This window comes from Clavelina lepadiformis, chromosome 1 (genome assembly GCF_947623445.1).
Source record: "Clavelina lepadiformis chromosome 1, kaClaLepa1.1, whole genome shotgun sequence".
NCBI lineage: Eukaryota > Metazoa > Chordata > Ascidiacea > Aplousobranchia > Clavelinidae > Clavelina > Clavelina lepadiformis.
In genome coordinates, this window is record NC_135240.1 from 28,258,347 (window position 1) to 28,284,525 (window position 26,179).

The window sequence follows — 26,179 nt, forward strand, 5'->3', positions numbered from 1 at the left end:
TACACTTCTACTTTAACATCAAAACCACGACCACAGAGTAAGTTAACCCTGTCATTCAAGTTTTGTGGAACAACTGATATCGTTACAAAGGTTTATGAGTTTATTTGTTGTTTGTCAGTCCGATCAAGTTGCCTTGATGAGTTGATATAGATTGGTGGTCAATCTTGAAACAACCTAAGAATCGAACGTAAGGGTTGGGCTAATCACACTTTTGACACTAACAAACGAATAGATACGAATAAATTTGGGTTGACCGGGTTATAATATTTGGATCCGCATCCAATATTGTTCTCGCGGCACATCCTTATTAAATAGAAATCACATTCAACAAACACATTTAACAAAACATTCTTGTTCCCTTTGGTATTCTCTTATTTCTCTTGCTTGACGTAAATTATTTTTCTGACGGTCACGTGATGCGGAGGAGAAGAAAGGAAAGGAAAAATACCTCGGTGTGGCGAATCTGTCGATTACCCTCTGCTGTGACGCACATCTCGCATAATGTCAACAAAACCAAACACGACAAACAAGATTTGAAAGCACTATTCCTCCCGATAAAGACCGAATTTATATGATGTGATGGTTATGTCTCTCTCGTCACCAACATTATTGTCATCGCTTCCTCCAACTTCATCATAACGTATTTAAGATAATAATTTCTGTTACGCAACAAAGCTTCGATTATGACGACAAAAGCTGAGCGTCTTTCTCGGTGAGTACAAGTTGTGCAATACCAGGGATGGGCCGAACGAACCCAACCCGAATAGATTCGCCAAATATCGTCTTTGTGGAAGATTCGGACGAACACGAACACCAACAATGGCGAACCCGAATACAATATTACTTATAAATTTGATGATTTTGGTAAAAAATGATGATCTAGTTTTCTGACAATGCCAAACTAGAGTTAGCAGTAGGCCTACTTACAGTGAAAATCATTTTCCTAACGATTTTGCTTTTTCAATCGTTTTTTAAATATTATTTTTCAAAAGAAAGCAATTTGTTTATCGATTACGTCATGTTACAATCAAGACTTAATAACTTTTGGATGAAATTTTATTGTTCAGTTCTAATACGAATAGATTCGGGATTCGTTCGTGTCGACCTTCATGATGTTCCTCGCGGTAGGCTACTTCCCTGCCCAATACTGGTTCAAGCCAAGATCAAAACAAACCAGTTTCCATATGTTCTCTACCGACCCCTGCTGGAGAGTTACATGGGAGAAAATCCAGGAAAGTTTCTTCAAGTGTGACAGGCTCTTGTTTTATTCCTTTTTAGTTAAATGATCCTAAAATAGAGATTTCATCGTTTAAAACCTGGTAGCAGCAAATATATTTTAGCATATGAGAATTATTTTGATGAATCCAATTTCTTAAATGAACGTTTTAAACCGACCCAAGCTGTGCAACAAATGAAGGTGGTGGTAGCAAGGTGATTACGTCATCTTCACAGGGAATAATTCTCGTCATTTCTGATGTGCAAGTAAAGCGTCGGACGATACGAATGAGGAAGAATCGTTATGAAAAATATTGAGTATTGTTTGACCTTTCACCTTGTAAATCTGGACTAGATTTACAAGGTGATCTAGATTCTGGACCTACGTAATGGCCAATCAGGCGTGACAAAAGGCAGGTTTTCGAGACCTATCTCGTGGTCAACCAAACAAGACAAGCGAAATTCGGAATCACTGTTTACAAGGCAGGCATCTAGCCCTATACAATGGCCAACCAGGCAACATAAGCGGAATTTGATATCAACTGGCTACAGAGCAATCTTTTAGGCAAAGAGACCTTGTTTCCATGCAAGGTCGCATCAATGAATGTCATCCAAGTAAATTGAAAACCAGATCCAGAAAACTGACACAACTTGCGCCAAATATGTTAACAAACTCTGCTTTTACGCCGAACGATCTTCGCGCGTGACGCTTTAAAAGGGAATGCGGCCAAAAAGCACGGAAGTGAAACGCGATTAAACGCTCCTGAGTACATATAACACTATACGGGAAAGTTTTCAGCGGATAAAACAAAGGGTTTAAAGGGTCCAATAAAAGGATCCAACAAAGGGTTTAAAGTGAAGGGTAAGTCCATAAACAAGTTGGTTATAAACAGTTTCAAACAAACGTAAATTGCCGCAAATATTAAGCCTGACCTTTAGGCCTATTTTTCATAGATCTGATGACAACGTAATTCGGGCCTAATATTAGGTCCGAACTGCGTTCCTTTCGTATATGAAAGGCTTGGTCTAAATTGCAGTCGTTTGGTAACATCGCCAAACGAAAGTGTGGCCACGTGGCTTGCTGAACAATTGCCTTAAAACGCACACCATGGCGCAAGTAAGCAGCTTGCTAGAATGCAATTTTGGTCTAACGTTTAGCCTATGAAATCAAAGCAAATTTTGTTAACCTATTAAGTAGGCTACTCTTTGGAATTTACGACCGAAATTTAATGTTTGCTGTTTTCCATGTTGACGTGGAAAATACGTTTATGAGTAAACAAAGGATGCAATTTATCTTAAAACTTATTGAAAACTCAAATTAGCGTCCGTCTTTCTTATGTGAGCGGCTTGACTCCGTTAACGGACGCAAAGGAAGTCCAACTTGCAGTATACGTACGAGTACATCGTGTGTCATGCATTGTAGGACTAGACAACATTTATTTTTCAAAGTTGAAGATGAAAATTGTCTTGAAAATGTTAAAATATTTAACGCTGAACTTTCTCGTACTTTGCATGACCTTGAAAACCGTGGAATGGAACAATGGACCGTCATTTCAAGACAATAAACCTTGCTTCGATATTACCAAGATACTTCACTTGTTGGAGACATAGACATAAAGGTGAAAATGACGTTAAGGCGGCAATTAATCGTTGTTCGAAACTGTTGACCAATCATCGTGATTTTCTTGTTAGCACTGTAGCGTGACTACTTGGTGGCGCAACCGAGTAAATCTCCTTAACATCGTGATAAGACGATGGACTGCGGCAAACAGGAGTCAGCTTCGCCCTTTCTGTCAGTTCTTGTTCATTAACTTCTTGTCGCTACAACCAGTCATGTCATACTCGACAGGTTATTGTTGTCAACTTGCGTTTTCAAAAACCTGAAATATCCCATGTTCAGAAACAACCAGTCAAAGACATCTAAAACATATTAGATTGAAGGAGGAACATTCCTTGTACAGCAGTTCAAGATATTCGAGCGGTTTGATACGTGTAAACCCATCAATGTATCTTCAATAACTCCGGTGTCTCTGACTCTTTTAGCGCAGCTTTACAGGCAGCATTGGCCCTGAGAAAAAACAAGACTTGATGCCTATTCTGCTGCCACAACTACAACCGGTCTAACTGATGCTCGTTTGTCAATGCGAGAAACACTCAATCAACGCGCATTCCAGTTGCGTCATAATTACATCATCGCACACAAAATATAAACTATGTTAAGTTTGATGCTCGGGCCTAGTTAGTGCCGGTGGGAACACAAGAGACATCACAAGCGAACATGTTCCTACAGAAGCATGTAGTGCTGTGGTTCTTAAACTGGGGGGCGTGCAAGATTCATAAGGGGGGCGCGAGAGATGACAAATGTGCATTATCTTCTACATTCTTCATAAAACATGTGCATTATCTTCTACAGAATTGCCTCGAATGCCTCGAATTAAACGTTTGGTTTCCCAAAAAACAACTAAATCTGTCACATTAATGAAAGTTAATTGAAAATAAAGTGTTTTTGTATTAAATGGTTTTTAGTTTTGCAATGAGGTGAGGCGCGGATTTTTTAGGTACCGTCAAGGGGGTCGTGTGCCAAAAATTTTAAGAACCCTTGATGTAGTGGGTGACCGCGTGTATGCAAGGAGCTGAAGCCAAAGAAAATAGAAGAAGTGTGGAAACTGTTAACAGGCGGGCAACAGAAGCACATCAGGTGATTAAAACGTATTTCAAATGTCTGATTTGTGAGATTGAGAAATTGTTGCGTCATCTCTGTCAAAAGTTTTTACCCTTTGTTTGATCATAATTTTAACAGTAAAAGGAAAGAATTGCGGATCAAAAAAACGCTTCGATGCTGGGGGCGCGGCAGCTCAAACAAATCCCGCGTCACAACAATTGTTGTGGTTTCCAAGACCTTAGATCACGGTCTGCCTCCACCTGCAAATGTGGTTCTCTTCTCGACGCAACTAAAGGCCGCCTTTGCTTGTCAGGGTAGACCAGCGTATCATGCATCACGTGAGCTGAATCACATAAAGAAGCGAATTGTTTGTTAAAAATGAAACCTTACGAGTAAATTAATCGCGATCTTATTTCCCCGGCTAATGTCTATGGTTACGTGACTTTCCTAATTATGTTTTCACAATCTCCTAATTATCGGTCAACGATCTTCAGATCCAATAGACATCAAGTTTTCAAATTTTACTGACCAGATGCAAAAAATAAACATTTCAAAGTATCATTTATCTGCAAATTATTTTGGTAGAACTTTCGCATTCACAATAAAAGTAAAAGTTTGCAGGAAACCGAAAACCACAAAACTATTTAACCAAATATTCAAACTGCAACAGATTTCTAACAAACAACGACAAGAATTTGTAACAGAGTTGATAAAAATATCTCTTTTAAATATCTTGAAGTGCAAGAGAACAATCAAATCTTAAGGAATAAAGTTGGAGAAATAAAAAAATTAAAATGGTCGGAAAACATGTTTCAGTTCAAATCCATACGACCGCGAAAAATAGGTTCCGCCGAAAATTTTTGATCACAGCGATCACAACAATCAAATTGTGCTTGAGGAATGAGCCGTTGTCTCGCCACATCCTCGCCACAGTTCGTGCACATTCGTTCCTTCTCAGATCGATAAGTTTCATCATCATGTCCAGCCTCATTGGTTGAAATAAAGGATCGAATTCTTTCGCGAACCCGCAAACGACAAATGGGACAAATCGATGCATTTTCAGCGCAACCAACACAACATGCAATATGTCCGCATGGAATAAGCACAACACTCGCTTGTTCATTGCCACAAACTTTACACATTCTTTCCTCCTGTAAACGACGAATCTCTTGAAGTCTGGATGTTGTAGATAGATTGCTGGCTGATGTTGTCGGAGTTGCTTCAGCCGTTGCAGACGTTGATCTTCCTTCTTCAGATCTGTTGGAAGCAGATTCTTCCTCCATCGCAAGAATGGACTCAACGAAGATTTCAAGACTTGAAAATCCGTTGCCAGTGGCTTTGTATTTTCTAGGAAATAAATAAATTCTTTTACAATGGAAAGAAATTTACTATCAATGAAATTGAAATAAAAAGTTAACACTTAAAATAAAGTTGTTAAGACTTATCGTTCAAGAAACCCTCAGGCATTTCGGCCATAGACATAGCATATCGTCAAGTTGCCGCGTCAACTGACTCGAAGCAACTCAAGTCAAATTCTAGAACAAGTCATTGCAATCTTGAACCTCACCTCTTCAGAGAAGTTCTTATCACGCTTTTATCGAACCCCATCAGTTTTGCTAGCTCCACTAGCTCAGATGAAGACATCTCCTCATCAATTTTCCTCTCTAGAGACCTTGCCTCTTCCCTGGGATCAATGATCGTCGGACCAGCATTGGGATTTCCTCTTCGTAAATCAAGAAACAACAAAATTTAATTTCTTTAACTTGAACGGCAATCATCATAAATTCATAATGTAACGAAGCTCACCTTGATCCTGATTGAAAATTTCTGAGTTGTGCAGTCGGATTTGCTGGATTCCTAATTATCGGTCTTCCTAGATTGGGGAATCGAGAAACGATCCCATGAACATAATCTGGACCTTTTTGCTGAAGAACGAACTCGCACCTGGACAGAAGATTTAAGTTTGTTAAACATAGAAATCATAAAAAGCCAAATCTGGTAAACTCTTTCAATGAGGAAAAATTCAACTTGCATTGGAAACCACTTGGCGTGCTCTTCCCATGGATCGTCATCTCTCTCCCAATTTTGTAATCCTCCGTTGCAATACCAACATTTTACTCGATCTCTTACACCTAAACAATAAAGGAAAAAAGTTAGAGAAGTCACAAATATCTGCTTGTGATGCCTGAATCTTAAGCTTGAAAATACGAGTCAGTACTTTATAAGATCCACTCACCCAAGTAATACATTCCTGCGTTTGCAATTTCTTTGGGAGTTGCCCGAATCCTATGAGCAGGCCACGATGATGAGTGATCCAGGAAAGTTTGAAGACGAGATTCCTCGCTCCTCATGTGAGGATTCATCGGATTCGAACATGGAAATAAGTTCATGTTCCCCAAATTAGTTTCAAGATTTCTATGTGAGTTTGCTATGGTTGATGCAACCACACTAGGTGGAGGTGTGGTGCACGAACTATTCCTAAATGTAGCTGTTTGAAACACTGTTGCAGCCGTGGCGTTTGGTGAATTTGATCTGATGCCATTTGTAATGACTTCTCCTGCTGTGATTTGTCTTCTTTGATCTTCTGAAGCCTGTGGATCCCCAGATGTTGGAGGTCGTGTTGCTGGACTTGTCGCGTTTCGATGGCCATGGGGTGGCGTGAGCCCAAGTTGACGAATAAAGGAATCTAGAATTTACCAATATTTACAATGCGGTTGTTGTAACGTCATATAAACAGGTAATCGCTAATCACCCACGTAACTCGTTCTATTATGACAGCATAAACGGAAGTATAGTGAGGCAAATTAACGAGACAGTTAATGATACTGCAAAATGAATCAATCACTCATTAAAATGAGCATCATTAGAAGCCAAGTTACTCAAATTATTGTTAAATTTTAATTTAATTAATTACTAATTGGAATATTTCTTTCATCTCTCCCAGTTATGAGGTCACAATCAGGTTTATGCCAAACGTGTGACGTAGGGTCGTCTTCTACATTCCAATCTTTCACACACTGGCCACAACTGAAAAGATTAGCTGCCATTAGAATCTTTTATAAATTTAATTTATATTAACTTGGTAGGTGATAACTTTTCAAAAACTTAACAAATTAACTTGTACCTGAAGCATTTGACTCGATCTTTGTAACCTGTGAAGTAGAATCCTCTCGATGCCAACCTTCTAACATCAACCGGGACATTGCTCGGGAAGTTTTTAAAAGTTGCCAGTCTGTAAGTCTCGCGTTCTGGTTGGCCTAAGTTTCAAGCAATTAGCATGTTCATTAAAAACAAGCATCCTACTAATACCAACTAGGTGCAACAGAAGCTATATGAACCTGGTGGAATATAAATACTTCTTTGCCCGGGCGGGTCTCTGTTTTGGTTGATAGAGCGACCATCAGAAACCACAGTTAGGTCGCTTCCATGTGAACGATTCATCCAAACCTCACCAGTAGTTCGCTGCCCCGTGCTAGCCAAAGTGAAAATACCCCGCCAATTTCTCTCGCCCTGACCTATTTGGCGCCATTTTTTCTACTTTTTTGTTGCTGCTGAATTGCCGACTTTGCTTTGCGGGCTTGCGGCAAACACGTTTTCATGGTCTCGCGTGCTGAGATAACGAGAAGGCAAAAGTTGCGTAGAGTTCGATTATATTTACTGCAAAAGGGTTTTCCCAGCTGAAACACAAACTTAAAGTCACTGTATGGGGCGTATTTGGTTTATTAGAGCCTATGCATTGACTTTTGTGTTAGAATCAGGGGCTAGTCTAACTCTAAAACCTACCTGACCTTAGATCAAAGAATAGTTGTCGATAAATATAAGTTGCCGAAAAGCAGTAAGTTTAAAAGCAGTTGTTGCTTGTAATAGGAAGTATAGGAAATTATGACATCACATTGGGAAAGCAATTTATAGCTGGTGCTTGAATCAAGTATGGTAGTGATAATATTGTTGCTAAGCTATTTGGTTGAAATACAAGTAGGCGATTACTTATTCAAACACACTTATTTAATAGTTGTTGACATCAAAGAAATGCCACAGTTGACAGTACATATACTGTGTTTACGGCAGTAGCCTATCGCTATTCCTGTCTTAAGCGCTGTTAATCTTACCTGCTAAACTAGACTCTTGTCTAGACTAGACAACACTGTAGCAGTAACAGTGAACTGTATTTACAGTCTAATTTCACCAAAGTAAATACATTGCAAGCTAAGTTCGGCGTAAAGCAAGCCATTCATGTTATGGACTTTAACTACATCTATATTTTCATCGCCTACACAACATTCTGTTCATACTTGATCCAAACACCAGCGTTATGACCTTGGTTTTACATTGTGCTGTCATAATTTTCAGCACGTAGGCTACGATGTCATAATTAGCGCCCAAGTTACGTCATATTCTTGCCAATAACTGCTTAACCACTACATGTTTAAAACAAATTCACTGGGAAATTGTACTTACTTGCAGCTACTTTTTTGTAGACGGTCAACGTGTTTGTGGACAAGCCCCTCAGCGCTGAATCTGATCTTTGTAACCTGTGAAGTAGAATCCTCTCGATGCCAACATTCTAACATCAACCGGGACATTGATCGGGAAGTCTTTAAACGTTGCCAGTCTGTAAGTCTCGCGTTCTGTGTCTCCTGTAAACGGTCAAAGTTCGTTGTAAGAAAGATAGACCCACTGGTAATAAGAAAAAAATTAGCAGCAAGCTCGCATTATAACTTACAGCTTACTAATGTTATGTCGTTTATTTTATGCCATTGACAGTGGGGAGCGAAAAGTCTACCTCCACCCTGGTTAAAGAAAGGTCAAACAAGAAAGACGCTCAGAGATAAATCAAGAATATGGAACCAATTATTCAAATGATTAAATTGTCTTCATAAAAATATCTCCAAACTCATGAACCGCAACGTCCACTAACCAGTAACTTACAATACTGTCTATTGCGCAGCTTCTGTGCCTGACCTGGAGTAACCCAAAGTCAATGAAAAGAATAGCGGACACAACACTTACATGGATGAACGCATAGCTGTGCAGGTTACTCCAGGTCAAAATAAACCCACGTAGTACGTCACTACCTGTGCGTTATCTGCTTGCTTAAGGTCGATACCTAACGCGGCCCTCCGGTTAAAAAGTCGCCGAAAATGCGACTACTTGCGTTCTAATCCATTTAAAACTACCCAGCTAGCAAGGTTTTGCTAAAACTGAAGGTTGCTGACGGCCAACACTGAACAACAGCGAAAATGAAGTTACAAGAAGTCTCCAAAACCATATGTTCCTGTTTGGATCTGAATCTTGCGTCTTCAACAACTCAACGACCAGTTAGTGGCATGAGCAAACAGCAGAGCGAAACAAAAATCGGTCATCTACAAGTTACAAGTCAAACTTACCCGGTGGAATGTAAACGCTATTTTGACCTGGTGGGTCTCTTGCCATACTTATCATTCTTCCATCGCATTCTATCCCTGCAAGCTGAGTTTGACATCCGCTATCTGACATTTTGGAATCTTCGAATAAACTTTACTCCTAAAATTAACTTGTTTAAACTAACTTAAATTTGTGGTGGGTCCAAAGCAGTTGTTTTCGATTTCTAAACTGCGCTGCCCCGTTGAGCACTGCTTCAGCAGCACACCACAGCGCACAGCTTCCATATATAACCATCGGCTGGGCTGATGTTTTTCACTAATAATCTCACAAAGAGGCTAAAAGAGGAAACCCGAAAGAACTCGTTTTGCGAGTGTCAAATGTGGTGTTGTTACGAACGAACGCCTTTGAATAAAGAAACAAAGGAAAGAGCCCATGTTTTTTCTCACTCGAGCTTCGCTGGAATGAGCTATATTTAGAACGTATGGCAGTCTACTGTAGTGAGCAAAGCGTGTGCAAAACCGGGGCGAGTTGACGCAAAAGCGTTTAGAAAAAGAGACAAACGAGAGAAGAAGGTTCTCGCATTACTCGAACATTCATTTGTTCACATTTATCATAACAACATCACTTCAGATGAGAGTTCGGCTTTCTCTTCTATATTAATATGGCTTCTGATGCTGACGATTTATTTATCTGATGGTTTTAAACAAAGTCGGTAATTTCCAATCCAGCCATTTTAGGCTAAGAGATGATTGGAGTATGTGGCTTTTGGAGACAATATGGCAGAAAAGACCTGCATTGCTGCTGTCTAGCGGAACTTTGCAAAACCAGTTTGTACTTTGTGTAATTTCACTATAAAAATAACTCATTGTCATCGTCAAGCGGATAACAAAAAAGATATAATAACTTCATTATTTTTGTATTATTTCTTCTTGTAAAAAAAATTTCATTAAACCGTGTACTTAATAACGATTACATAACACACCTCACATGCAAGGAATAGAATCACGAGACCTAACTACGAGACCTAATCACCATCACCCAGCGAACCACCCATATAACTCACATGACGGCCAAAACAACGAGATGGATAAATTTCAAAGAACTACTGAAATAGCGAGGATTCCTAAAATGGGATTGGAATTATCCTCAAGCAAGGAATAACATTGGAGCCAACCACATGGGGTTTACCCTAAACTAATACTAGCACCAAACCTTGAGTATCGGCACCGGGCGGTACTTTGTCCAAGGGAACCGTCCTAACTACCCCTATAATAAGGTTACCATATAGGCCTTTTGGAAAAATTCAAATTCCTGACGGTCTCAATGACCCCCTTTAGCGACACCAAACAGCTGCTACACGACTTTTTACAATAGCCTATGAGTTCAAATAATTCAAAATGTTTCGAAGTATTTCTAAACCGTAGGGTTGCCATACGTCCGGATTTCCCCGGACATGTCCGGAATTTTAGTGTTCAAACTGCGTCCGGGGGGAAATGCTAAAATATGCTTAAATGTCCGGAATTTCACCCCATTCGTCTACTTTCCGCCCATTATAATGGTCCAGAGAACGGGAATTTCTTCCCATTGTAATTGTTGAAAGTATGCCTTTCTTACCCTAGAGTAAGATATATGCCTTTGGAATGGGGAAAATTTTACTTCGGCACAAGTATGGTTTGTGAACGCCATTAGTCTATTTTTCCGCCCATGAAAATGGACCTGCTTTGAGCAACGGGGTTTCCCACAAACGATATTTCTGCCGAAGTAAACAACTCACCATTCCAAATGCACATTTCCTACTCTATAGTCTATACTCTATACCAGGGCTTCCCAAACTTTTTTGCTCGCGACCCCTTTCAAACTTCTGTAGTTTTCCGCGACCCTTCACGTTTAAATTGATAAGCAGTGCGAAATATACATTAGTCATTAGTGACATTTATTGAGATGCAAAGACTGAATTCAAGCCACCAGTACTCAAAGCCTGCTTACTACTTTACACATATGTAGGCTACTGGAAACAAAAAAGCACACACATTTATTCAGTGTGATTGGTCCGACTGCTTTCTGCTACAAAGCAAGTCCAGCCGTGGCTCAATATCTGTTAATGCTGGTCTCAAGGCGGTTTCTATGTTTATTAGGCTGGAAGTATATTTTGTTTTGATTGTATTTTGTACTTCGTGTAAAATTGGTATACGCTCTGCGACCCCTGAAGTTCGTTACGCGACCCCGCAAGGGGTCGCGACCCCCAGTTTGGGAAGCCCTGCTCTATACTATAGAGTCTATAGTAAGAAAGGCATACTTCCTGCCATTCGAACGGGAAAATATTACCGCATTTCCACCCATTTTAATGGGCGGAGAGCAGACGAATCGGGTTGGAAATTTTTTAAATTGTTTGTCGCCTTACGGGTAATAATTTCATGGTTACGTCATAAACGACAATAGAGCGCTCTACTTGGGATACAATGATACATGGATGAGTGGAGCTGGGCTAGTAGCTGAAGGCCTTATATCTTGGTCGATATTGCAAGATTTAGAACATGTCTGAAACGATAAGAGCGTATATTCGCTGAAGAAAATTATAAAGCAGTGAAAGCAGTAGAAAAATAGCTCAACAAGAAGTCTGTTGCAGACCAAATTAGAATACCAAGGAAATTATCGTTTTTTTAATTCTTAAAGATTTCGAAGTGGGCCGCGGGTTTTGTTCGCACCGTCAAGGTGAGGCATTGCTACTGTGACGTCATATTGACAGACAATGTGTTCGCAACTCATTTTAAAAACCGCTAGTGGGCACTAAAGAGTGTCCGGATTTTAGGCCCCGAAAATATGGTAACCCCTATGTTCTTACATCCTACCAATCCAAACGCTTATTTTGTCCGCAAGACAGCATCACTGTCACAGAAGGAAAAAAGCACAGAATTGCCACTTTTGTTTAGTCCAAAAACTTTCTGTTTTATTAATATTATACCTTTTATCTGCTTAACGAAAATAATACCCATTTTGCTACATTCACTGCCTAAAAGTTACAAATACAAAGGTAGGTCTGGTTACTATAAAGCAAACAGCCAAATTGATCTCACAAAATAAACTAGCCTAGTCAAATGACTTGACAAGCAAAAAAGCTAATTTGCTCAATTACTAAATAGGCTAATAAAAATTACTATGCCACAAAGCAAAGTTAACTAAAAACACACTATATTGGCGTTAAGGCGATGTCATGTAACCGATAGAAGGAACTTGCCTGCATCTCGTCAGTAAACTTTCATTTTCGCTTAGCATTTCCAAGAGCAAAACAATAACAACGTTTAATCTTTAGCACTAAACAAATTCTTACTGTGAAGATATTGCAAGATAGATTTCATAAACTGCATTATTCAAAAATCCCGGAAAATTAAACACTTTTTAACATTTCTCCCTGATGCAGGTTTGAACACTAAAATCCTGGACATGTCTGGGAAAATCCCGACGTATGGCAACCCTTCCCTATAACCAGGGTTGCCATCGGTCTGGACTAAAAATTAAGGACGAACAGGAAGCAAAAGAAGAATAGGCTACTACCTTATACGGTGCACAACAGGAGAAGGGAATCGCAATGTTCTAAAAATGAAAAAACGAGATACTATTTGCATGTTCTCAATTTTTGTATCTCTTTAATTGGTACAAAATGGTATACTAAAGGTGTCAGAATGCCCACGGTACGAACCTCTGCCCTAAAAATAAGACGAAGATAAGTACGCAAGTGAAAATAAGGACATTTCTTAGAAATAACGAGGGTATGGCAACCCTGACTATAACTAGATACCTGGAAATATTCGACTTGAATCGAAATTATTCAAGTTTTAACCGGGAAGTTTCTCTCGTCACCAACATTATTGTCGTCACTCTCTCCAACGTCATCATAACGCATTTGAGATAATATTTATGGTTACGCAACAAAGCTGCGATTATGACGACAAACCTGACCGTCTTTATAAGTGAGTAGACAACCTGCACAATGCTGGCCAGGTTTAAGTCAAGATCAAAACAAACCGGTTTCCATATGCTCTCTACCGACCCTTGCTGGATGAGAGAAAATCCAGGAAAGTTTCTTTAAGTGTGACACGCACTCGTTTTATTCCTTTTTAGTTAAATGGTCCTAAAGCAGAGATTTTGTTGTTTACAACCAGGTAGCAGCCATTATATTTTACCATATGAGAATTATTGTAATGAATCCAATTTCTGAAATTAACGTTTTAAAGTTTTAAACCGACCCAAGCTGTGCAACAAATGGAGGGGGGTGGTAGCAAGGTGATTACGTCATCTTCACAGGGAATAATTCTCGTCATTTCTGCAAAACTTGATGGGCAAGCAAAGCGTCGGACGATACGAATGAGAAAGAATCATTATGAAAAATATTGAGGATTGTTTGACCTTTCACCCTTGTAAATCTGGACTAGATTTACAAGGTGATCTAGATTCTGGACCTATGTAATGGCCAGTCAGGCGTGACAAAAGGCAGGTTTCGAGACCTATGTCGTGGTCAACCAAACAAGACAAGCGAAATTCGGAATCACTGTTTACAAGGCAGGCTTCTAGCCCTATACAATGGCCAACCAGGCAACATAAGCGGAATTTGATATCAACTGGCTACAGAGCAAACTTTTAGGCAAAGAGACCTCGTTTCCATGCAAGGTCCCATCAATGAATGTCATTCAAGTAAATTGAAAACCAGATCCAGAAAACTGACACAACTTGCGCCAAATATGTTAACAAACTCTGCTTTTACGCCGAACGATCTTCGCGCGTGACGCTTTAAAAGGGAATGCGGCCAAAAAGCACGGAAGTGAAACGCGATTAAACGCTCCTGAGTATATACCACTATACGGGAAAGTTTTCAGCGGATATAATCCAACAAAGGGTTTAAAGTGAAGGGTAAGTCCATAAACAAGTTGGTTATAAACAGTTTCAAACAAACGTAAATTGCCGCAAATATTAAGCCTGGTCGTTAGGCCTATTTTCCCTAGATCTGTTGACAACGTAGTTCGGGCCTAATATTATGTCTGAACTGCGTTACTTTCGTATATGAAAAGCTTGGTATAAATTGTAGTGGTTTTGGTAACATCGCCAAACGAAAGTGTGGCCACGTGGCTTGCTGAACAAAAGCCTTTAAACGCACACCATGGTGCAAGTAAGCAGCTTGCTAGAATGCAATTTCGGTCTAACGAAATCACAGCAAATTTTGTTAACCTATTAAGTAGGCTACTCTTTGGAATTTACGAACGAAATTTAATGTTTGCTGTTTTCCATGTTGACGTGGAAAATACGTTTATGAGTAAACAAAGGATGCAATTTATCTTATAACTTATTGAAAACTCAAAATTGCGTCCGTCTTTCTTATGTGAGCGACTGCGCTCTGTTAACGGACGCAAAAGAAGTCCAACTTGCAGTATATGTACGAGTACATCGTGTGTCATGCATTGTAAGGCTAGACAACATTTATTTTTCAAAGTTGAAGATGAAAATTGTCTTGAAAATGTTAAAATATTTAACGCTGAACTTTCTCGTGCTTTGCGTACCCTGAAAACCGTGAAATTGAACAATGAGCAGTCAATTTACGACAATAGACCTTGCTTCGATATTACTAAGATATTACACTTGTTGGAAACATAGAAATAAAGGTGAAAATTACATTAAGGCGGCAATTATACGTTGTCGAAACTGTTGACCAATCATCGTGATTTTCTTGTTAGCACTGTAGCGTGACCACTTGGTGGCGCAACCGAGTAAATCTCTTTAACATCGTGGACTGCGGCTAACAGGAGTCAGCTTCGCCCTTTCTGTCAGTTTTTGTTCATTAACTTCTTGTCGCTACAACCAGTCATGTCATACTCGGCAGGTTATTGTTGTCAACTGGTGTTTTCAAAAACCTGAAATGTCTCGTGTTCAGAAACAACCAGTCAAAGACATTTAAAACATATTCGATTGAAGCAGGAACATTCCTTGTACAGCAGTTCAAGATATTCGAGCGGTTTGATACGTGTAAACCCACCGATGTATCTTCAATAACTCAGGTGTATCTGACTCTTATAGCGCAGCTTTAAAGGCAGCTTACTGCGGAAAAAAGCAAGAGTTTTTACTTATTCTGCTGCCACGAGTACAACCAGTCTAACTGATGCTAATTTGTCAATGCGAGAAACACTCAATCAATGTGCATTCCAGTTGCGTCATAATTACATCATCGCACACAAAATATAAACTATGTTAAGTTTGATGCTCGGGCCTAGTTAGTGCCTGTGGGGACACAAGAGACATCACAAGCGAACATGTTCCTACAGAAGCATGCGGTGGGTGACTTCGTGTACGCAAGAAGCCAAAGAAAATAGAAGAAGTGTGGAAACTGTGAACAGACGGGCAACAGAAGCACAGATGATTAAAACGTATTTCAAGTGTCTTATTTGTGAGATTGAGAAATTGTTGCCTCATCCCTGTCAAAGATTTTTTCCCTTTGTTTGATCATAATTTTAACAATAAAAGCAAAGAATTGGGGAGAAAAAAATACCCTTCGATGCTGGGGGCGCGGCAACTCAAACAAATCTCGGGTTACAATAATTGTTGTAGTTTCCAAGACTTTAGATCACGGTCTGCCTCGACCAACAAATATGTTTCTCTTCTCGACGCAACTAAAGGCCGCCTTTGTTTGTCAGGGTAGACCAGCGTATCATGCATCACGTGAGCTGAATCACATAAAGAAGCGAATTGTTTGTTAAAAATGAAACCTTACGAGTAAATTAATCGCGATCTTATTTCCCCGGCTAATGTCTATGGTTACGTGACTTTCCTAATTATGTTTTCACAATCTCCTGATTATCGGTCAACGATCTTTAGATCCAATAGACATCAAGTTGTCAAATTTTACTGACCAGATGCAAAAAATAAACATTTCAAAGTATCATTCATCGGCAAATTATTTTGTGCGGTAGAACTTTCGCATTCACAATAAAAGTAAAATTTTGCAGGAAACCGAAAACCACAAAACTATTTAACCAAATATACCAGACTGCAACAGTTTTCTAACAAACAACGACAAGAATTTGTAACAGAGTTGATAAAAATTTCTCTTTTAAATATCTTGAAGTGCAAGAAAGCAATCAAATCTTAAGGAATAAAGTTGGAGAAATAACAAAATTAAAATGGTCGGAAAACATGTTTCAGTTCAAATCCATACGAACGCGAAAAATACGTTCCGCCGAAAATTTTTGATCACAGCGATCACAACAATCAAATTGTGCTTGAGGAATGAGCCGTTGTCTCGCCACATCCTCGCCACAGTTCGTGCACATTCTTTCCTTCTCAGATCGATAAGTTTCATCATCATGTCCAGCTTCATTGGTTGAAATAAAGGATCGAATTCGCGAACGACAAATGGGACAAGTCGATGCGTTTTCAGCGCAACCAACACAACAAGCAATATGTCCGCATGGAATAAGCACAACACTCGCTTGTTCATTGCCACAAACTTTACACATTCTTTCCTTCTGTAAACGACGAATCTCTTGAAGTCCGGATGTTGTAGATAGATTGCTGGCTGATGTTGTCGGAGTTGCTTCAGCCGTTGCAGACGTTGATCTTCCTTCTTTAGATCTGTTGGAAGCAGATTCTTCCTCAATCGCAAGAATGGACTCAACGAAGATTTCAAGACTTGAAAATCCGTTGCCAGTGGCTTCGTATTTTCTAGGAAATAAATAAATTCTTTTACAACAGAAAGAAATTTACTATCAATAAAATTGAAATAAAAAGTTGTTAACACTTATCGTTCAAGAAACCCTCAGACAATTCGGCCATAGACATAGCATGTCGTTTAAATAATTTTAAATATTATATCGTCAAGTTGCCGCGTCAACTGACTCGAAGCAACTCAAGTCAAATTCTAGAACAAGTCATTGCAATCTTGAACCTCACCTCTTCAGAGAAGTTCTAATCGCTCTTTCATCGAACCCCATCAGTTTTGCTAGCTCCACTAGTTCAGATGAAGACATCTCCTCATCAACTTTCCACTCTAGAGATCTTGTCTCTTCCCTTCGATCAATGATCGTCGGACCAGCATTGGGATTTCCTCTTCGTAAATCAAAAACAACAAAATTTTATTTCCTTAACTTGAACGGCAATCATCATAAAGTAACGAAGCTCACCTTGATTCTGATTGAAAATGTCTGAGCTGCGCAGTCGGATTTGCTGGATTCCGAATTATCGGTCTTCTTAGATTGGGGAATCGAGAAACAATCCCATGAACATAATCTGGACCTTTTTGCTGAAGAACGAACTCGCACCTGCGGACAAAAGATAGAAGTATGTTAAACATAGATATCATAAAACGCAAAATCTGAGAAATCCTTTCATTGAGACGCAAAATTCAATTTACATTGGAAACCACTTGGCGTGCTCTTCCAATGGATCGTCATCTCTCTCCCAATTTTGTAATCCTCCGTTGCAATACCAACCTTTTGCTTGATCTCTTACACCTGGAGAATATTTGACTTTGTAATTACAGAACTTACAAATCTTCTTATGTCATGCATGAGACCTAAGCTTGAAAAAACGAGCCAGTACTTTATCAGATCCACTCACCCAAGTAATACGTTCCTGCGTTTGCAATTTGTCTGGGAGTTGCCCGAATCTTATGAGCAGTCCACGATGAGGAGTGAAAAGGAACAGTTGAATGACACACCGGACAGTTCTCCAGACTTCCTCCACACGATGGACAGCATGCGAGGTGGCCGCAAGGCATGAAGACCATGTTAGCTTGTTCGTGGTGACAACTCTTGCACATCCTCGCCTCCTTCAAACGACGAATCTCCCGAACTCCTTGTGTCCGGGTGATGCTGCTGACCGATGGAAAAGCTTCTGTTCCGGGTTCAGGCTCGGGTTCTGTGGTATCTACATCTTCAGGAAGATTTGAACTATCGAGAGCAAGGATCGCATCAACCAAGTTCTCCAAATTTGAAAACGGTTGGTTGCAACTTTCCAGTCGTCTGAATTATAATATCATTATTAGATCACAATGGAATATTGATTGCGTCAGTAAACTTTTACCAAGTAAATTTCCTTAAAACTCACTTCCTCAACGCAGCTCTGGTGGTTTTCTCTTCAAATCCCATTTGCTTTGCGTTGGACACAACTTCGGATGTTGTCATCATCTCATCAACTTTTCTCTTTCTCTCTCTTTGTTCCTCACGAGGATCAATGATCACAGGACCACTCGTTTGCAGCCTTTGACAGCGGAATGGAGATCGCTGGACACTGCAAGACAATTTGTTTATTAATTTAGGAAAATCAATTTAAAAGAAATGTACTGTAACAGCACTCATACCAAATACAGTCGAAATAGCAACAAAACTCAACAACACTGCTTGCAAATAAGTCTCACTTTGATCCATTCCCCGCTCCGCTGAAAGTTATTCTGTTTATTTGAGCGATGTTGTATGGATTTCGTATCATCGGTCTCCTTAGATTAGGAAACCTGGACACGATATTGTGAACGAAATCAACTCCTTTCCTTTGAAGAACAAACTCGCACCTGAGATGAAAACAACTTGAGGTTAAATTTATTGCGAAGAAAAGTCGGTTCATATCAACATTTAAGTGAGTTTTAAATAAAATTTTTGTATTTCGAACTTAGCGTTCAACTTACATTGGAAACCATTTGGCGTGCTCTTCCCATGGATCGTCATCTCTCTCCCAATTTTGTAATCCTCCGTTGCAATACCAACATTTTACGCGATCTCTTACACCTAAACAATAAAGGAAAAAAGTTAGAGAAGTCACAAATATCTGCTTGTGATGCATGAATCTTAAGCTTGAAAAAATCAGCCAGTACTTTATCAGATCCACTCACCCAAGTAATACATTCCTGCGTTTGCAATTTGTCTGGGAGTTGCCCGAATCCTATGAGCAGGCCACGATGAGGAGTGATCAAGGAAAGTTTGAAGACGAGATTCCTCGCTCCTCATGTGGGGATTCACCGGATTCGAACATGGAAACAAAGAAATCGTCATCGGTAGCGATATTTCCATTTTTGCGATAAATCGGATTGGACGCTCTCCGGCCTCGAGAGACCTGGAAGGTCGATTAGGGTCGCTCTGGGCCAAATGGGTATGTGGTTTGGCGCATCCCGTCATACCAGGGTGTTGAATGAAAGAAACTGTAAAAAATATTGAGAAACATGAAATCCTGAAACCATATAATAACAAAAATGAAAAACGTTAACAAATCTTGAAAAAATTTAACTGCGTTTCGTACGTTCTAGAAAGTTTGTTTATGTCGTCATATTTATAAAAGTTAAAAACTAGTTTTTCAAATTTCTTGTTAACTTAAATGTCATAGCTTAGTAACCTAAATTTAACCTAAATCTTCCTTCTAATCTACACCAAACTTTAATCAAATCCTAATTCGACTTTCTGTATATCCATTCTAACCAAACCAGTTATGTTTAACAATTGGCTGCATCACCTACATACGGTGAAATAATTACTCTACAAACCAAATGGTGTTTATAAAGGAAATATCACTTACGTAATGGAACGTTTGAAGCATCTTGACCCAGTGCATGTTGGCAATCGTGTCTGTGCCAACCGGGGTCGTCAGGATTGTCACCAACTGTCCATTCTTGTTGGCTCTGACCGCAACTGTAATAACATTATACAATTCAAACCTTAGTTGGTACCTTTGTGAAGCCAATGAAGTTGATTCAAAAACTTAACAAATTGACTTGTACCTGAAGCATTTGACTCGATCTTTGTAACCTGTGAAGTAGAATCCTCCCGATGCCAACCTTCTAACATCAACCGGGACATGGCTCGGGAAGTCTTTAAACGTTGCCAGTCTGTAAGTCTCGCGTTCTGTGTCTCCTGTAAACGGTCAAAGTTCGTTGGAAGAAAGATAGACTCACAGGTTAACTGGTAATTAGAAAAAAAACTAGCAGCAAGCTCGCATTATAACTTGCAGCTTACTAATGATATATCGTTTATTTTACGCCATTGACAGTGGGGAGCGAAATATCTGGTGCTTACCTGGTTGAAGAAAAGTCAAACAAGAAATACGCTCAGAGTTAATCAAGAACCGATTATTTGATTCATTAAATTATCTTAATAAAGATGTTTCCAAACTCATGAACCGCAACGTCCACTAACCAATAACTTAAAAGACTGTCTATGGCGTAGCTTCTGTGCATGACCTCCTGGAGTAACCCAAAGTCAATGAGAAGAATAGCGGACACAACACTTACATGGATGAACGCATAGCTGTGCAGGTTACTCCAGGTCAAAATAAACCCACTTGTTACGTCACTCTCTGTGCGTTATCTGCTTGCTTAAGGTCGACGCCTAACGCGGCGTTCCCGTTAAAAAGTCGTCGGAAATACGACTACTTGCGCTCTAACCCATTTATAACTACCCAGATGGCAAGGTTTTGTGGAAGAGGTTTTGCAAAAACTAAAAGTTATTTGTAACCAACACTTAAATACATGGAGCAAAAATGACTAAGTTACAAGAAGTCTCCCAAACCATATGTTCCTATTTGGATCTGAATGTTGCGTCTTCAACAACTCAACGACTAGTTAGTGGCATGAGCAAACAGCACAGGGAAACAAAAATTGGTCATCTACAAGTTACAAGTCAAACTTACCTGGTGGAATGTAAACGCTTCTTTGACCTGGTGGGTCTCTTGCCATACTTATCATTCTTCCATCGCATTCTATCCCTGCAAGCTGAGTTTGACATCCGCTATCTGACATTTTGTAATCTTCGAATAAAACTTTGTTTTGCAGAATTCAGTTAAACAAATTTTCCTTATATGGTTTGTAGTTTATTTGCAGCTGTTTCCTCTGTATGGCAGTCTAGTGAGCAAAGCGTATATAAGTACAGGGACTTGTTGACGCAAAAGCGTTTAGAAAAAGAGAGAAACGTGAGAAGAAGGTTCTCGCATTACTCGAACATTAGTTTGTTGCTCACTTCAGATCAAAGTTCGGCTTTCTCTTCTATATTTATACAGCGCTTGTGTTTACCAGGTTCACGCACTTAAAGTTTACACAAAAAACTCTGTGTACTACGGCCAGAGTCTTACAAATTTGGACTTGAAATTTTAACTTGGTCAAAACCAAAACAACCGAGGGTTTGGTCTGTCTAATCCTTCTCATTATTTTAAACGGATGTCATTTGTGTTACTAAAACTATTGAGTTTCGTAAAGTGACCATTGCTGTGAAGAAGATATATTTCCTAATCCGCCGAAAATTGGGTCTAATTATTCATGGTGAAGAAGATTTAGGTTCGGTTCCGGTAATTGCGGTAAAGACACGAATGCTTCACCATAGTATAGAGCGCTATCATCTGCGACATTTCTATGCTAAATATAAACATCAACTGCAGCTTATCGCCTACCAGAGTTAAACACGGAGCTAGATTACCAAATGTGACTTTGGTCAGAATCTGCACGTTTCATCAGGGCCTAAGGTATTTGGCAGATTGATATGTTGGCAGGTGCTAGTTATCTGGTTCCGCAAATGTTTGTTGTTTTGCAAAAAGTCCGTGTTCTCAGTTTTATTGCCAAAGAGTTCTTTGATGAACATCTAATTCGAGCAAGAGTAGAATGAGGTGTTGCTATGATTTACCGGAGCGGGATCTAAAAACCGGACTCCGATCGTCTCTGTCGCTTAAGTTCGTGGTCGTACTCCATCCGAAACACGTTTGGCGCTCAATCACTAGCTTCATTCAACGCCGCCAATCAAGCGTCTTGAATCCTATGTTGACGTCATTATCGTTGCTACCTCCGTCATAAATAGCCATGAATTTGAAATGCATTTTTGGCAATAATTGCCTAATCATTTAATATTAACAAAAAATTTCTTTTCCGATATATTTGCAGACAATTATTCTTGGGTTTGAGGTCGAATTATCTGGGCGCTCGCCCTATTTCACATTAAGGTTGTGAAGTTGCTGGATACTAATATCGCTCGCGCTTTGCGCTTCTTTTAGGCGATCTTTGACGCAAATTGTGGTGGTCGTCATCGGTTGGTATGGCAACCTCTGCTGCTCACTCCAACTGCGGACATTTCTGGTCGGTTTTTTACTTTATTTGCCGAAATAGTTTCGCCAAATCTCGTCCTTGAAATTGATTGTTACCTCAGAATAAAAGTTGAAATTAGATGTCAGAAGATGTATCCCGTTAAGCGTTTTGGTTCATTAAATTGCTACATGAAACCAAGCTGCCAATCACAATTACGATTACAAGCCGCGATTTCCTTTCTCGGTTTGTTTCTGTCTATTCTAAGTATGCAGCTGGTCAAGGAGTTGATTCGCTGATTATTATCACGTGTGCAAGGTGCCAAGGAAGAGAAAAAACATGCAAAATACGGTCTTAATACAATACAAAGCTACTCTTGTTTAGTGACCGAGTGATCACATCCACACTCAAACAGATTTAAAGAAAAAAGAATCTATTGACAACAATAACCTGTAGCATACCGTTGTAAGCGGCATTAAAGCCTAAAACCGGCTCAAGCTTTGATACATCTTCTGTTGTTTATTGGTTGAACCGTGAGATTTTCTGACTACACAGGTTCGTGTTTAACTCCTAGTCAGCCGCCATGCTTGCCAGCCAGCTTTGCTATTTAAGTTAAATCTACTTCTGGAACGTTTCTGTTGTTCATCAAGGCCAGTGTTTCCGCAAATTGTTTCTGATTACTATCGACGTACCAGCTTGTGTTTTTACTACGCTGTGTGCTACCTGGTTCTATATAACCTTAATTCGCTTAATTTTACTTATTATTGCTACTACTACTGTAATACTATTGTTACTTATTATTATAAATACGTTATTAAAAGTATTTTAGTTGCAACAATAAACTTCCCAAAAATCATTCGACAAAAAGCTTGGCATGTTCTGAAAGTTACTGAAATGCCACTTGAAAAGCTCGTGTGCCGCAAGTGGTATGCGTTCCTCAGAGTGAGAACCACACAGAGCGCTGGAATCGCATTAATGCGGCTCGTGTTCTATATACAATCGCGTTACCGTTGTAATGCTCCTGAGCAAATCATCAACGAAACAGATGCTCTTTTTCAATGGGCAGTTCTAAATTTGTGCAATAAGATTGAAATAATGTAAAAAACAAATAAAAAATATGTAACAATTGGAACTTGCACAAGGGCTAGCTCGGTAACATCATCTTCTCCCTTTCGAAGGGCATGGTCAGCACCTAGGCTTCGAACGATATCACGAATTCCAATTTTTTTGTTATAGTTTTAACTCGCGCATTTCGTTCATTGCATTCTCATTCTAAAGCCGACTAACTTTAGCCATCCTTAGACTCATCACTGAATATATTCGGCCTCAAATATGTTTGCTATTTAATATATTTGGTCTTTAACTGCCTTGACCAAAGCTTCCAAATAAACACGTTGCTTTGCACAATGCTCTCGGTAAGTGCATGGAGCAAGAACAGAAGATATATACAGTTGCCATTCTATGCTCGCTTCGTTGCATCACTGTTTGTTGCGATGCTTATAGCTTCTGTTACCTAATCTTTGACTGTATTAAAGTCACAATAGTTTATTATGACCAATGCATGAATTAGGGGTAAACCGTCACATCCACTTCCTAAACGCAATCGCGCGTTTGTCACGAAGACTGCATGATGTGTGTTTTATTTTGCACTTTATTTCTGTGAAGCACAAACAAACGGGAAGACATTCGTCACTTCAAATTATCTAATTCCTGACTAAAAAGATTTAAATAATTTCCATCTGATGGAGGGCGAAAAGACAAATATTTAAAAGCTTTACACAACGACGTCATTATCCCCAATGAATCGATGCGGGAGTTACAGCATAATGAATAAATTATGACAATCTTGTCATACCTGTGCACTGAATCGGTAAATGTTCGATAGAATTAAACTCAATTGTGGATATCGCGTACATTGTAGTTGTTCATGTGGTTTGTAATGTGGAAAAGTTCATGGAGTTATAGATCATTGACGGTGTTCTTGTGTTTTCAGAGTGAGACAAATCTCTGTACTATTAAAACTTATACGTTGAAGAAGGTCGTCAAAGCGAAATATCATGTGCAACGAAGCACTGGAGCATAAATCCAATGGTGTTTTATTTTATGATTTTGATTTTTGCCAAAGTTTACTACTTTTAACGAAGCAAAGAATACAGATAGGAATTTTAATGCAAATTCTGGCTGACAAAGTGCCGTAAATAGTCAGAGAACTTCGGAAGCTAACTTGGCTTGTGGTTTTTGCGAGCAACACAAGTTATATGTAACATATACACAAGTTATATGTAATATATACACAATATATACACAAGTTATATGTAATATATACACAAGTTATATGTAATATGCACACAATATACAAGTTACATATGCTTTTCATAATATCTATTTTTAGTTTGGGAAATTAAAATGACAAAGTTTGTCATTTTTAAACTCTGTCAAGTAAATATTTTTCTTTATCCAGTTGACGTCTACAGTTTTGGTTAAAGAGACAATGCATTTGCGTCAATCAGCCGTGCTAATTGTGATCATTAGTCTCAACCGTATTTCTCGCAAGTCTTTGTTCGGCAATTAACAAGTCTTTGTTCGGCGAATCTTTGTTTGTTCAACAAACCTTTGTACAGTGAATATCAAATATCTCTTTCTTTCGACGGAAACTGAGGTCGACTTAACTTAAGCTCCAAAATCATTTCTTTCAAGTCAAGAAACAATTCGTATTTTTGTCTTATTTTTTCAATGAATTTATTTCTAATTATAATACATTTGTTACAGAACCGTTGTAATAAAGATTTTTTTCCTTTTCTACTTTTCCCCTTGTTATTTGCCGCTTACCTGTTGTTGTCTGCGTTTTTTAGCATAGTTGGTCCATATTTTCGCTCCCACAGTTACCAGTGTGATGTGGAATATTAGGACAGCAAACGAACCTGGTATACTTGAGTTTGCACTTTGCAATGCGGAAAGGTTCGGCGAGAAAATCAACAAACTGTTAAGTGTTTGTTCGCCACGAAATGCGTCAGCGTGATCAATGTTTATTAGTTTCATACATGAGTAAGCTGTCTCTATGTATGAAAGAATCAAGATAGTTTGCCATTATATTGAAACAATTATAAATGATGATTTAATGTTGCAACAAAAACCACAAATGATGGGATTGTCGTAATTTTACGTTAATTTGAGTCGAAATTATTCTCCTTTGTTATTCATTTTGTTTTGCTGTTTACGCATCGTTGATTCCCGATCAATATTTGTCATACGTCATTTGCCTAGTTAATTCGTTAGGGAACAGCAAGCAAGTGATTCATTCAGAAAATATGGAAACCTATTTACAGCAGGGGATTTATCGAGGGGATTACCCTGAGAGTTAAAAGCAAATAAGATGCGAGAAACATCGTATCCTATCACACCAAACACAATTACCTAAAGATCAGGCGTCCGTTGGGTATTTTCCTGGTCCCCGAACATAGAATAGAATTTTAGAATAGAATAGAAACATAGAATAGAATAGAAATTAGATGAGATTAGAATAAGCGGCATTAAAGCCTAAAACCGCCTCGAGCTTTAATGCGTCTTCTGTTGTTTATTGGTTGAACCGTGAGATTTTCTGACTACACAGGTTCGTGTTGAACTCCTAGTCAGCCGCCATGCTTGCCAGCCAGCTTTGCTATTTAAGTTAAATCTACTTCTGGAACGTTTCTGTTGTTCACCAAGGCCAGTGTTTCCACAAAATTTTTCTGATTACTATCGACGTACCAGCTTGTGTTTTTACTACGCTGTGTGCTACCTGGTTCTATATAACCTTATTTTGCTTAATTGTACTTATTATTGCTACTACTACTGTATTACCATTGTTACTTATTATTATAAATATGTTATTGAAAGTATCTTAGTTCCAACAATAAACTTCCCAAAAATCA

At 39.1% G+C, this 26,179-nt stretch overlaps 3 protein-coding genes across 6 annotated transcripts in view; all 3 read right to left on the minus strand.

Annotated features, from left to right (window-relative positions):
- LOC143447100 (uncharacterized) overlaps positions 1-26,179 on the minus strand; it is a 45,867-nt gene that overhangs the window by 9,818 nt on the left and 9,870 nt on the right. The window lies entirely within an intron of this gene.
- LOC143447055 (baculoviral IAP repeat-containing protein 7-like) lies at positions 4,422-9,609 on the minus strand. 3 transcript variants are annotated; one of them, XM_076946991.1, is made up of 10 exons: positions 9,265-9,609; positions 8,336-8,514; positions 7,216-7,487; positions 7,002-7,134; positions 6,792-6,904; positions 6,114-6,563; positions 5,910-6,009; positions 5,684-5,821; positions 5,445-5,600; positions 4,422-5,224 (listed from the first exon to the last, which is right to left on the minus strand). In XM_076946991.1, the coding sequence occupies exons 3-10, from the start codon at positions 7,316-7,318 to the stop codon at positions 4,690-4,692; spliced, it is 1,728 nt and encodes a 575-aa protein (XP_076803106.1). In that variant the 5' UTR covers positions 7,319-7,487; positions 8,336-8,514; positions 9,265-9,609; the 3' UTR covers positions 4,422-4,689. The 3 variants fall into 3 exon arrangements, with proteins under 3 accessions (XP_076803106.1, XP_076803097.1, XP_076803113.1); XM_076946982.1 differs by having other exon boundaries at positions 7,216-7,554; XM_076946998.1 differs by lacking the exons at positions 8,336-8,514; positions 9,265-9,609 and having other exon boundaries at positions 7,216-8,256.
- LOC143447115 (E3 ubiquitin-protein ligase XIAP-like) lies at positions 16,112-21,102 on the minus strand. Its single transcript, XM_076947057.1, has 12 exons — positions 20,894-21,102; positions 19,986-20,118; positions 19,784-19,896; positions 19,107-19,412; positions 18,903-19,002; positions 18,639-18,788; positions 18,329-18,511; positions 17,840-18,243; positions 17,634-17,733; positions 17,404-17,541; positions 17,174-17,329; positions 16,112-16,945 (listed from the first exon to the last, which is right to left on the minus strand). The coding sequence occupies exons 1-12, from the start codon at positions 21,000-21,002 to the stop codon at positions 16,423-16,425; spliced, it is 2,415 nt and encodes an 804-aa protein (XP_076803172.1). The 5' UTR covers positions 21,003-21,102; the 3' UTR covers positions 16,112-16,422.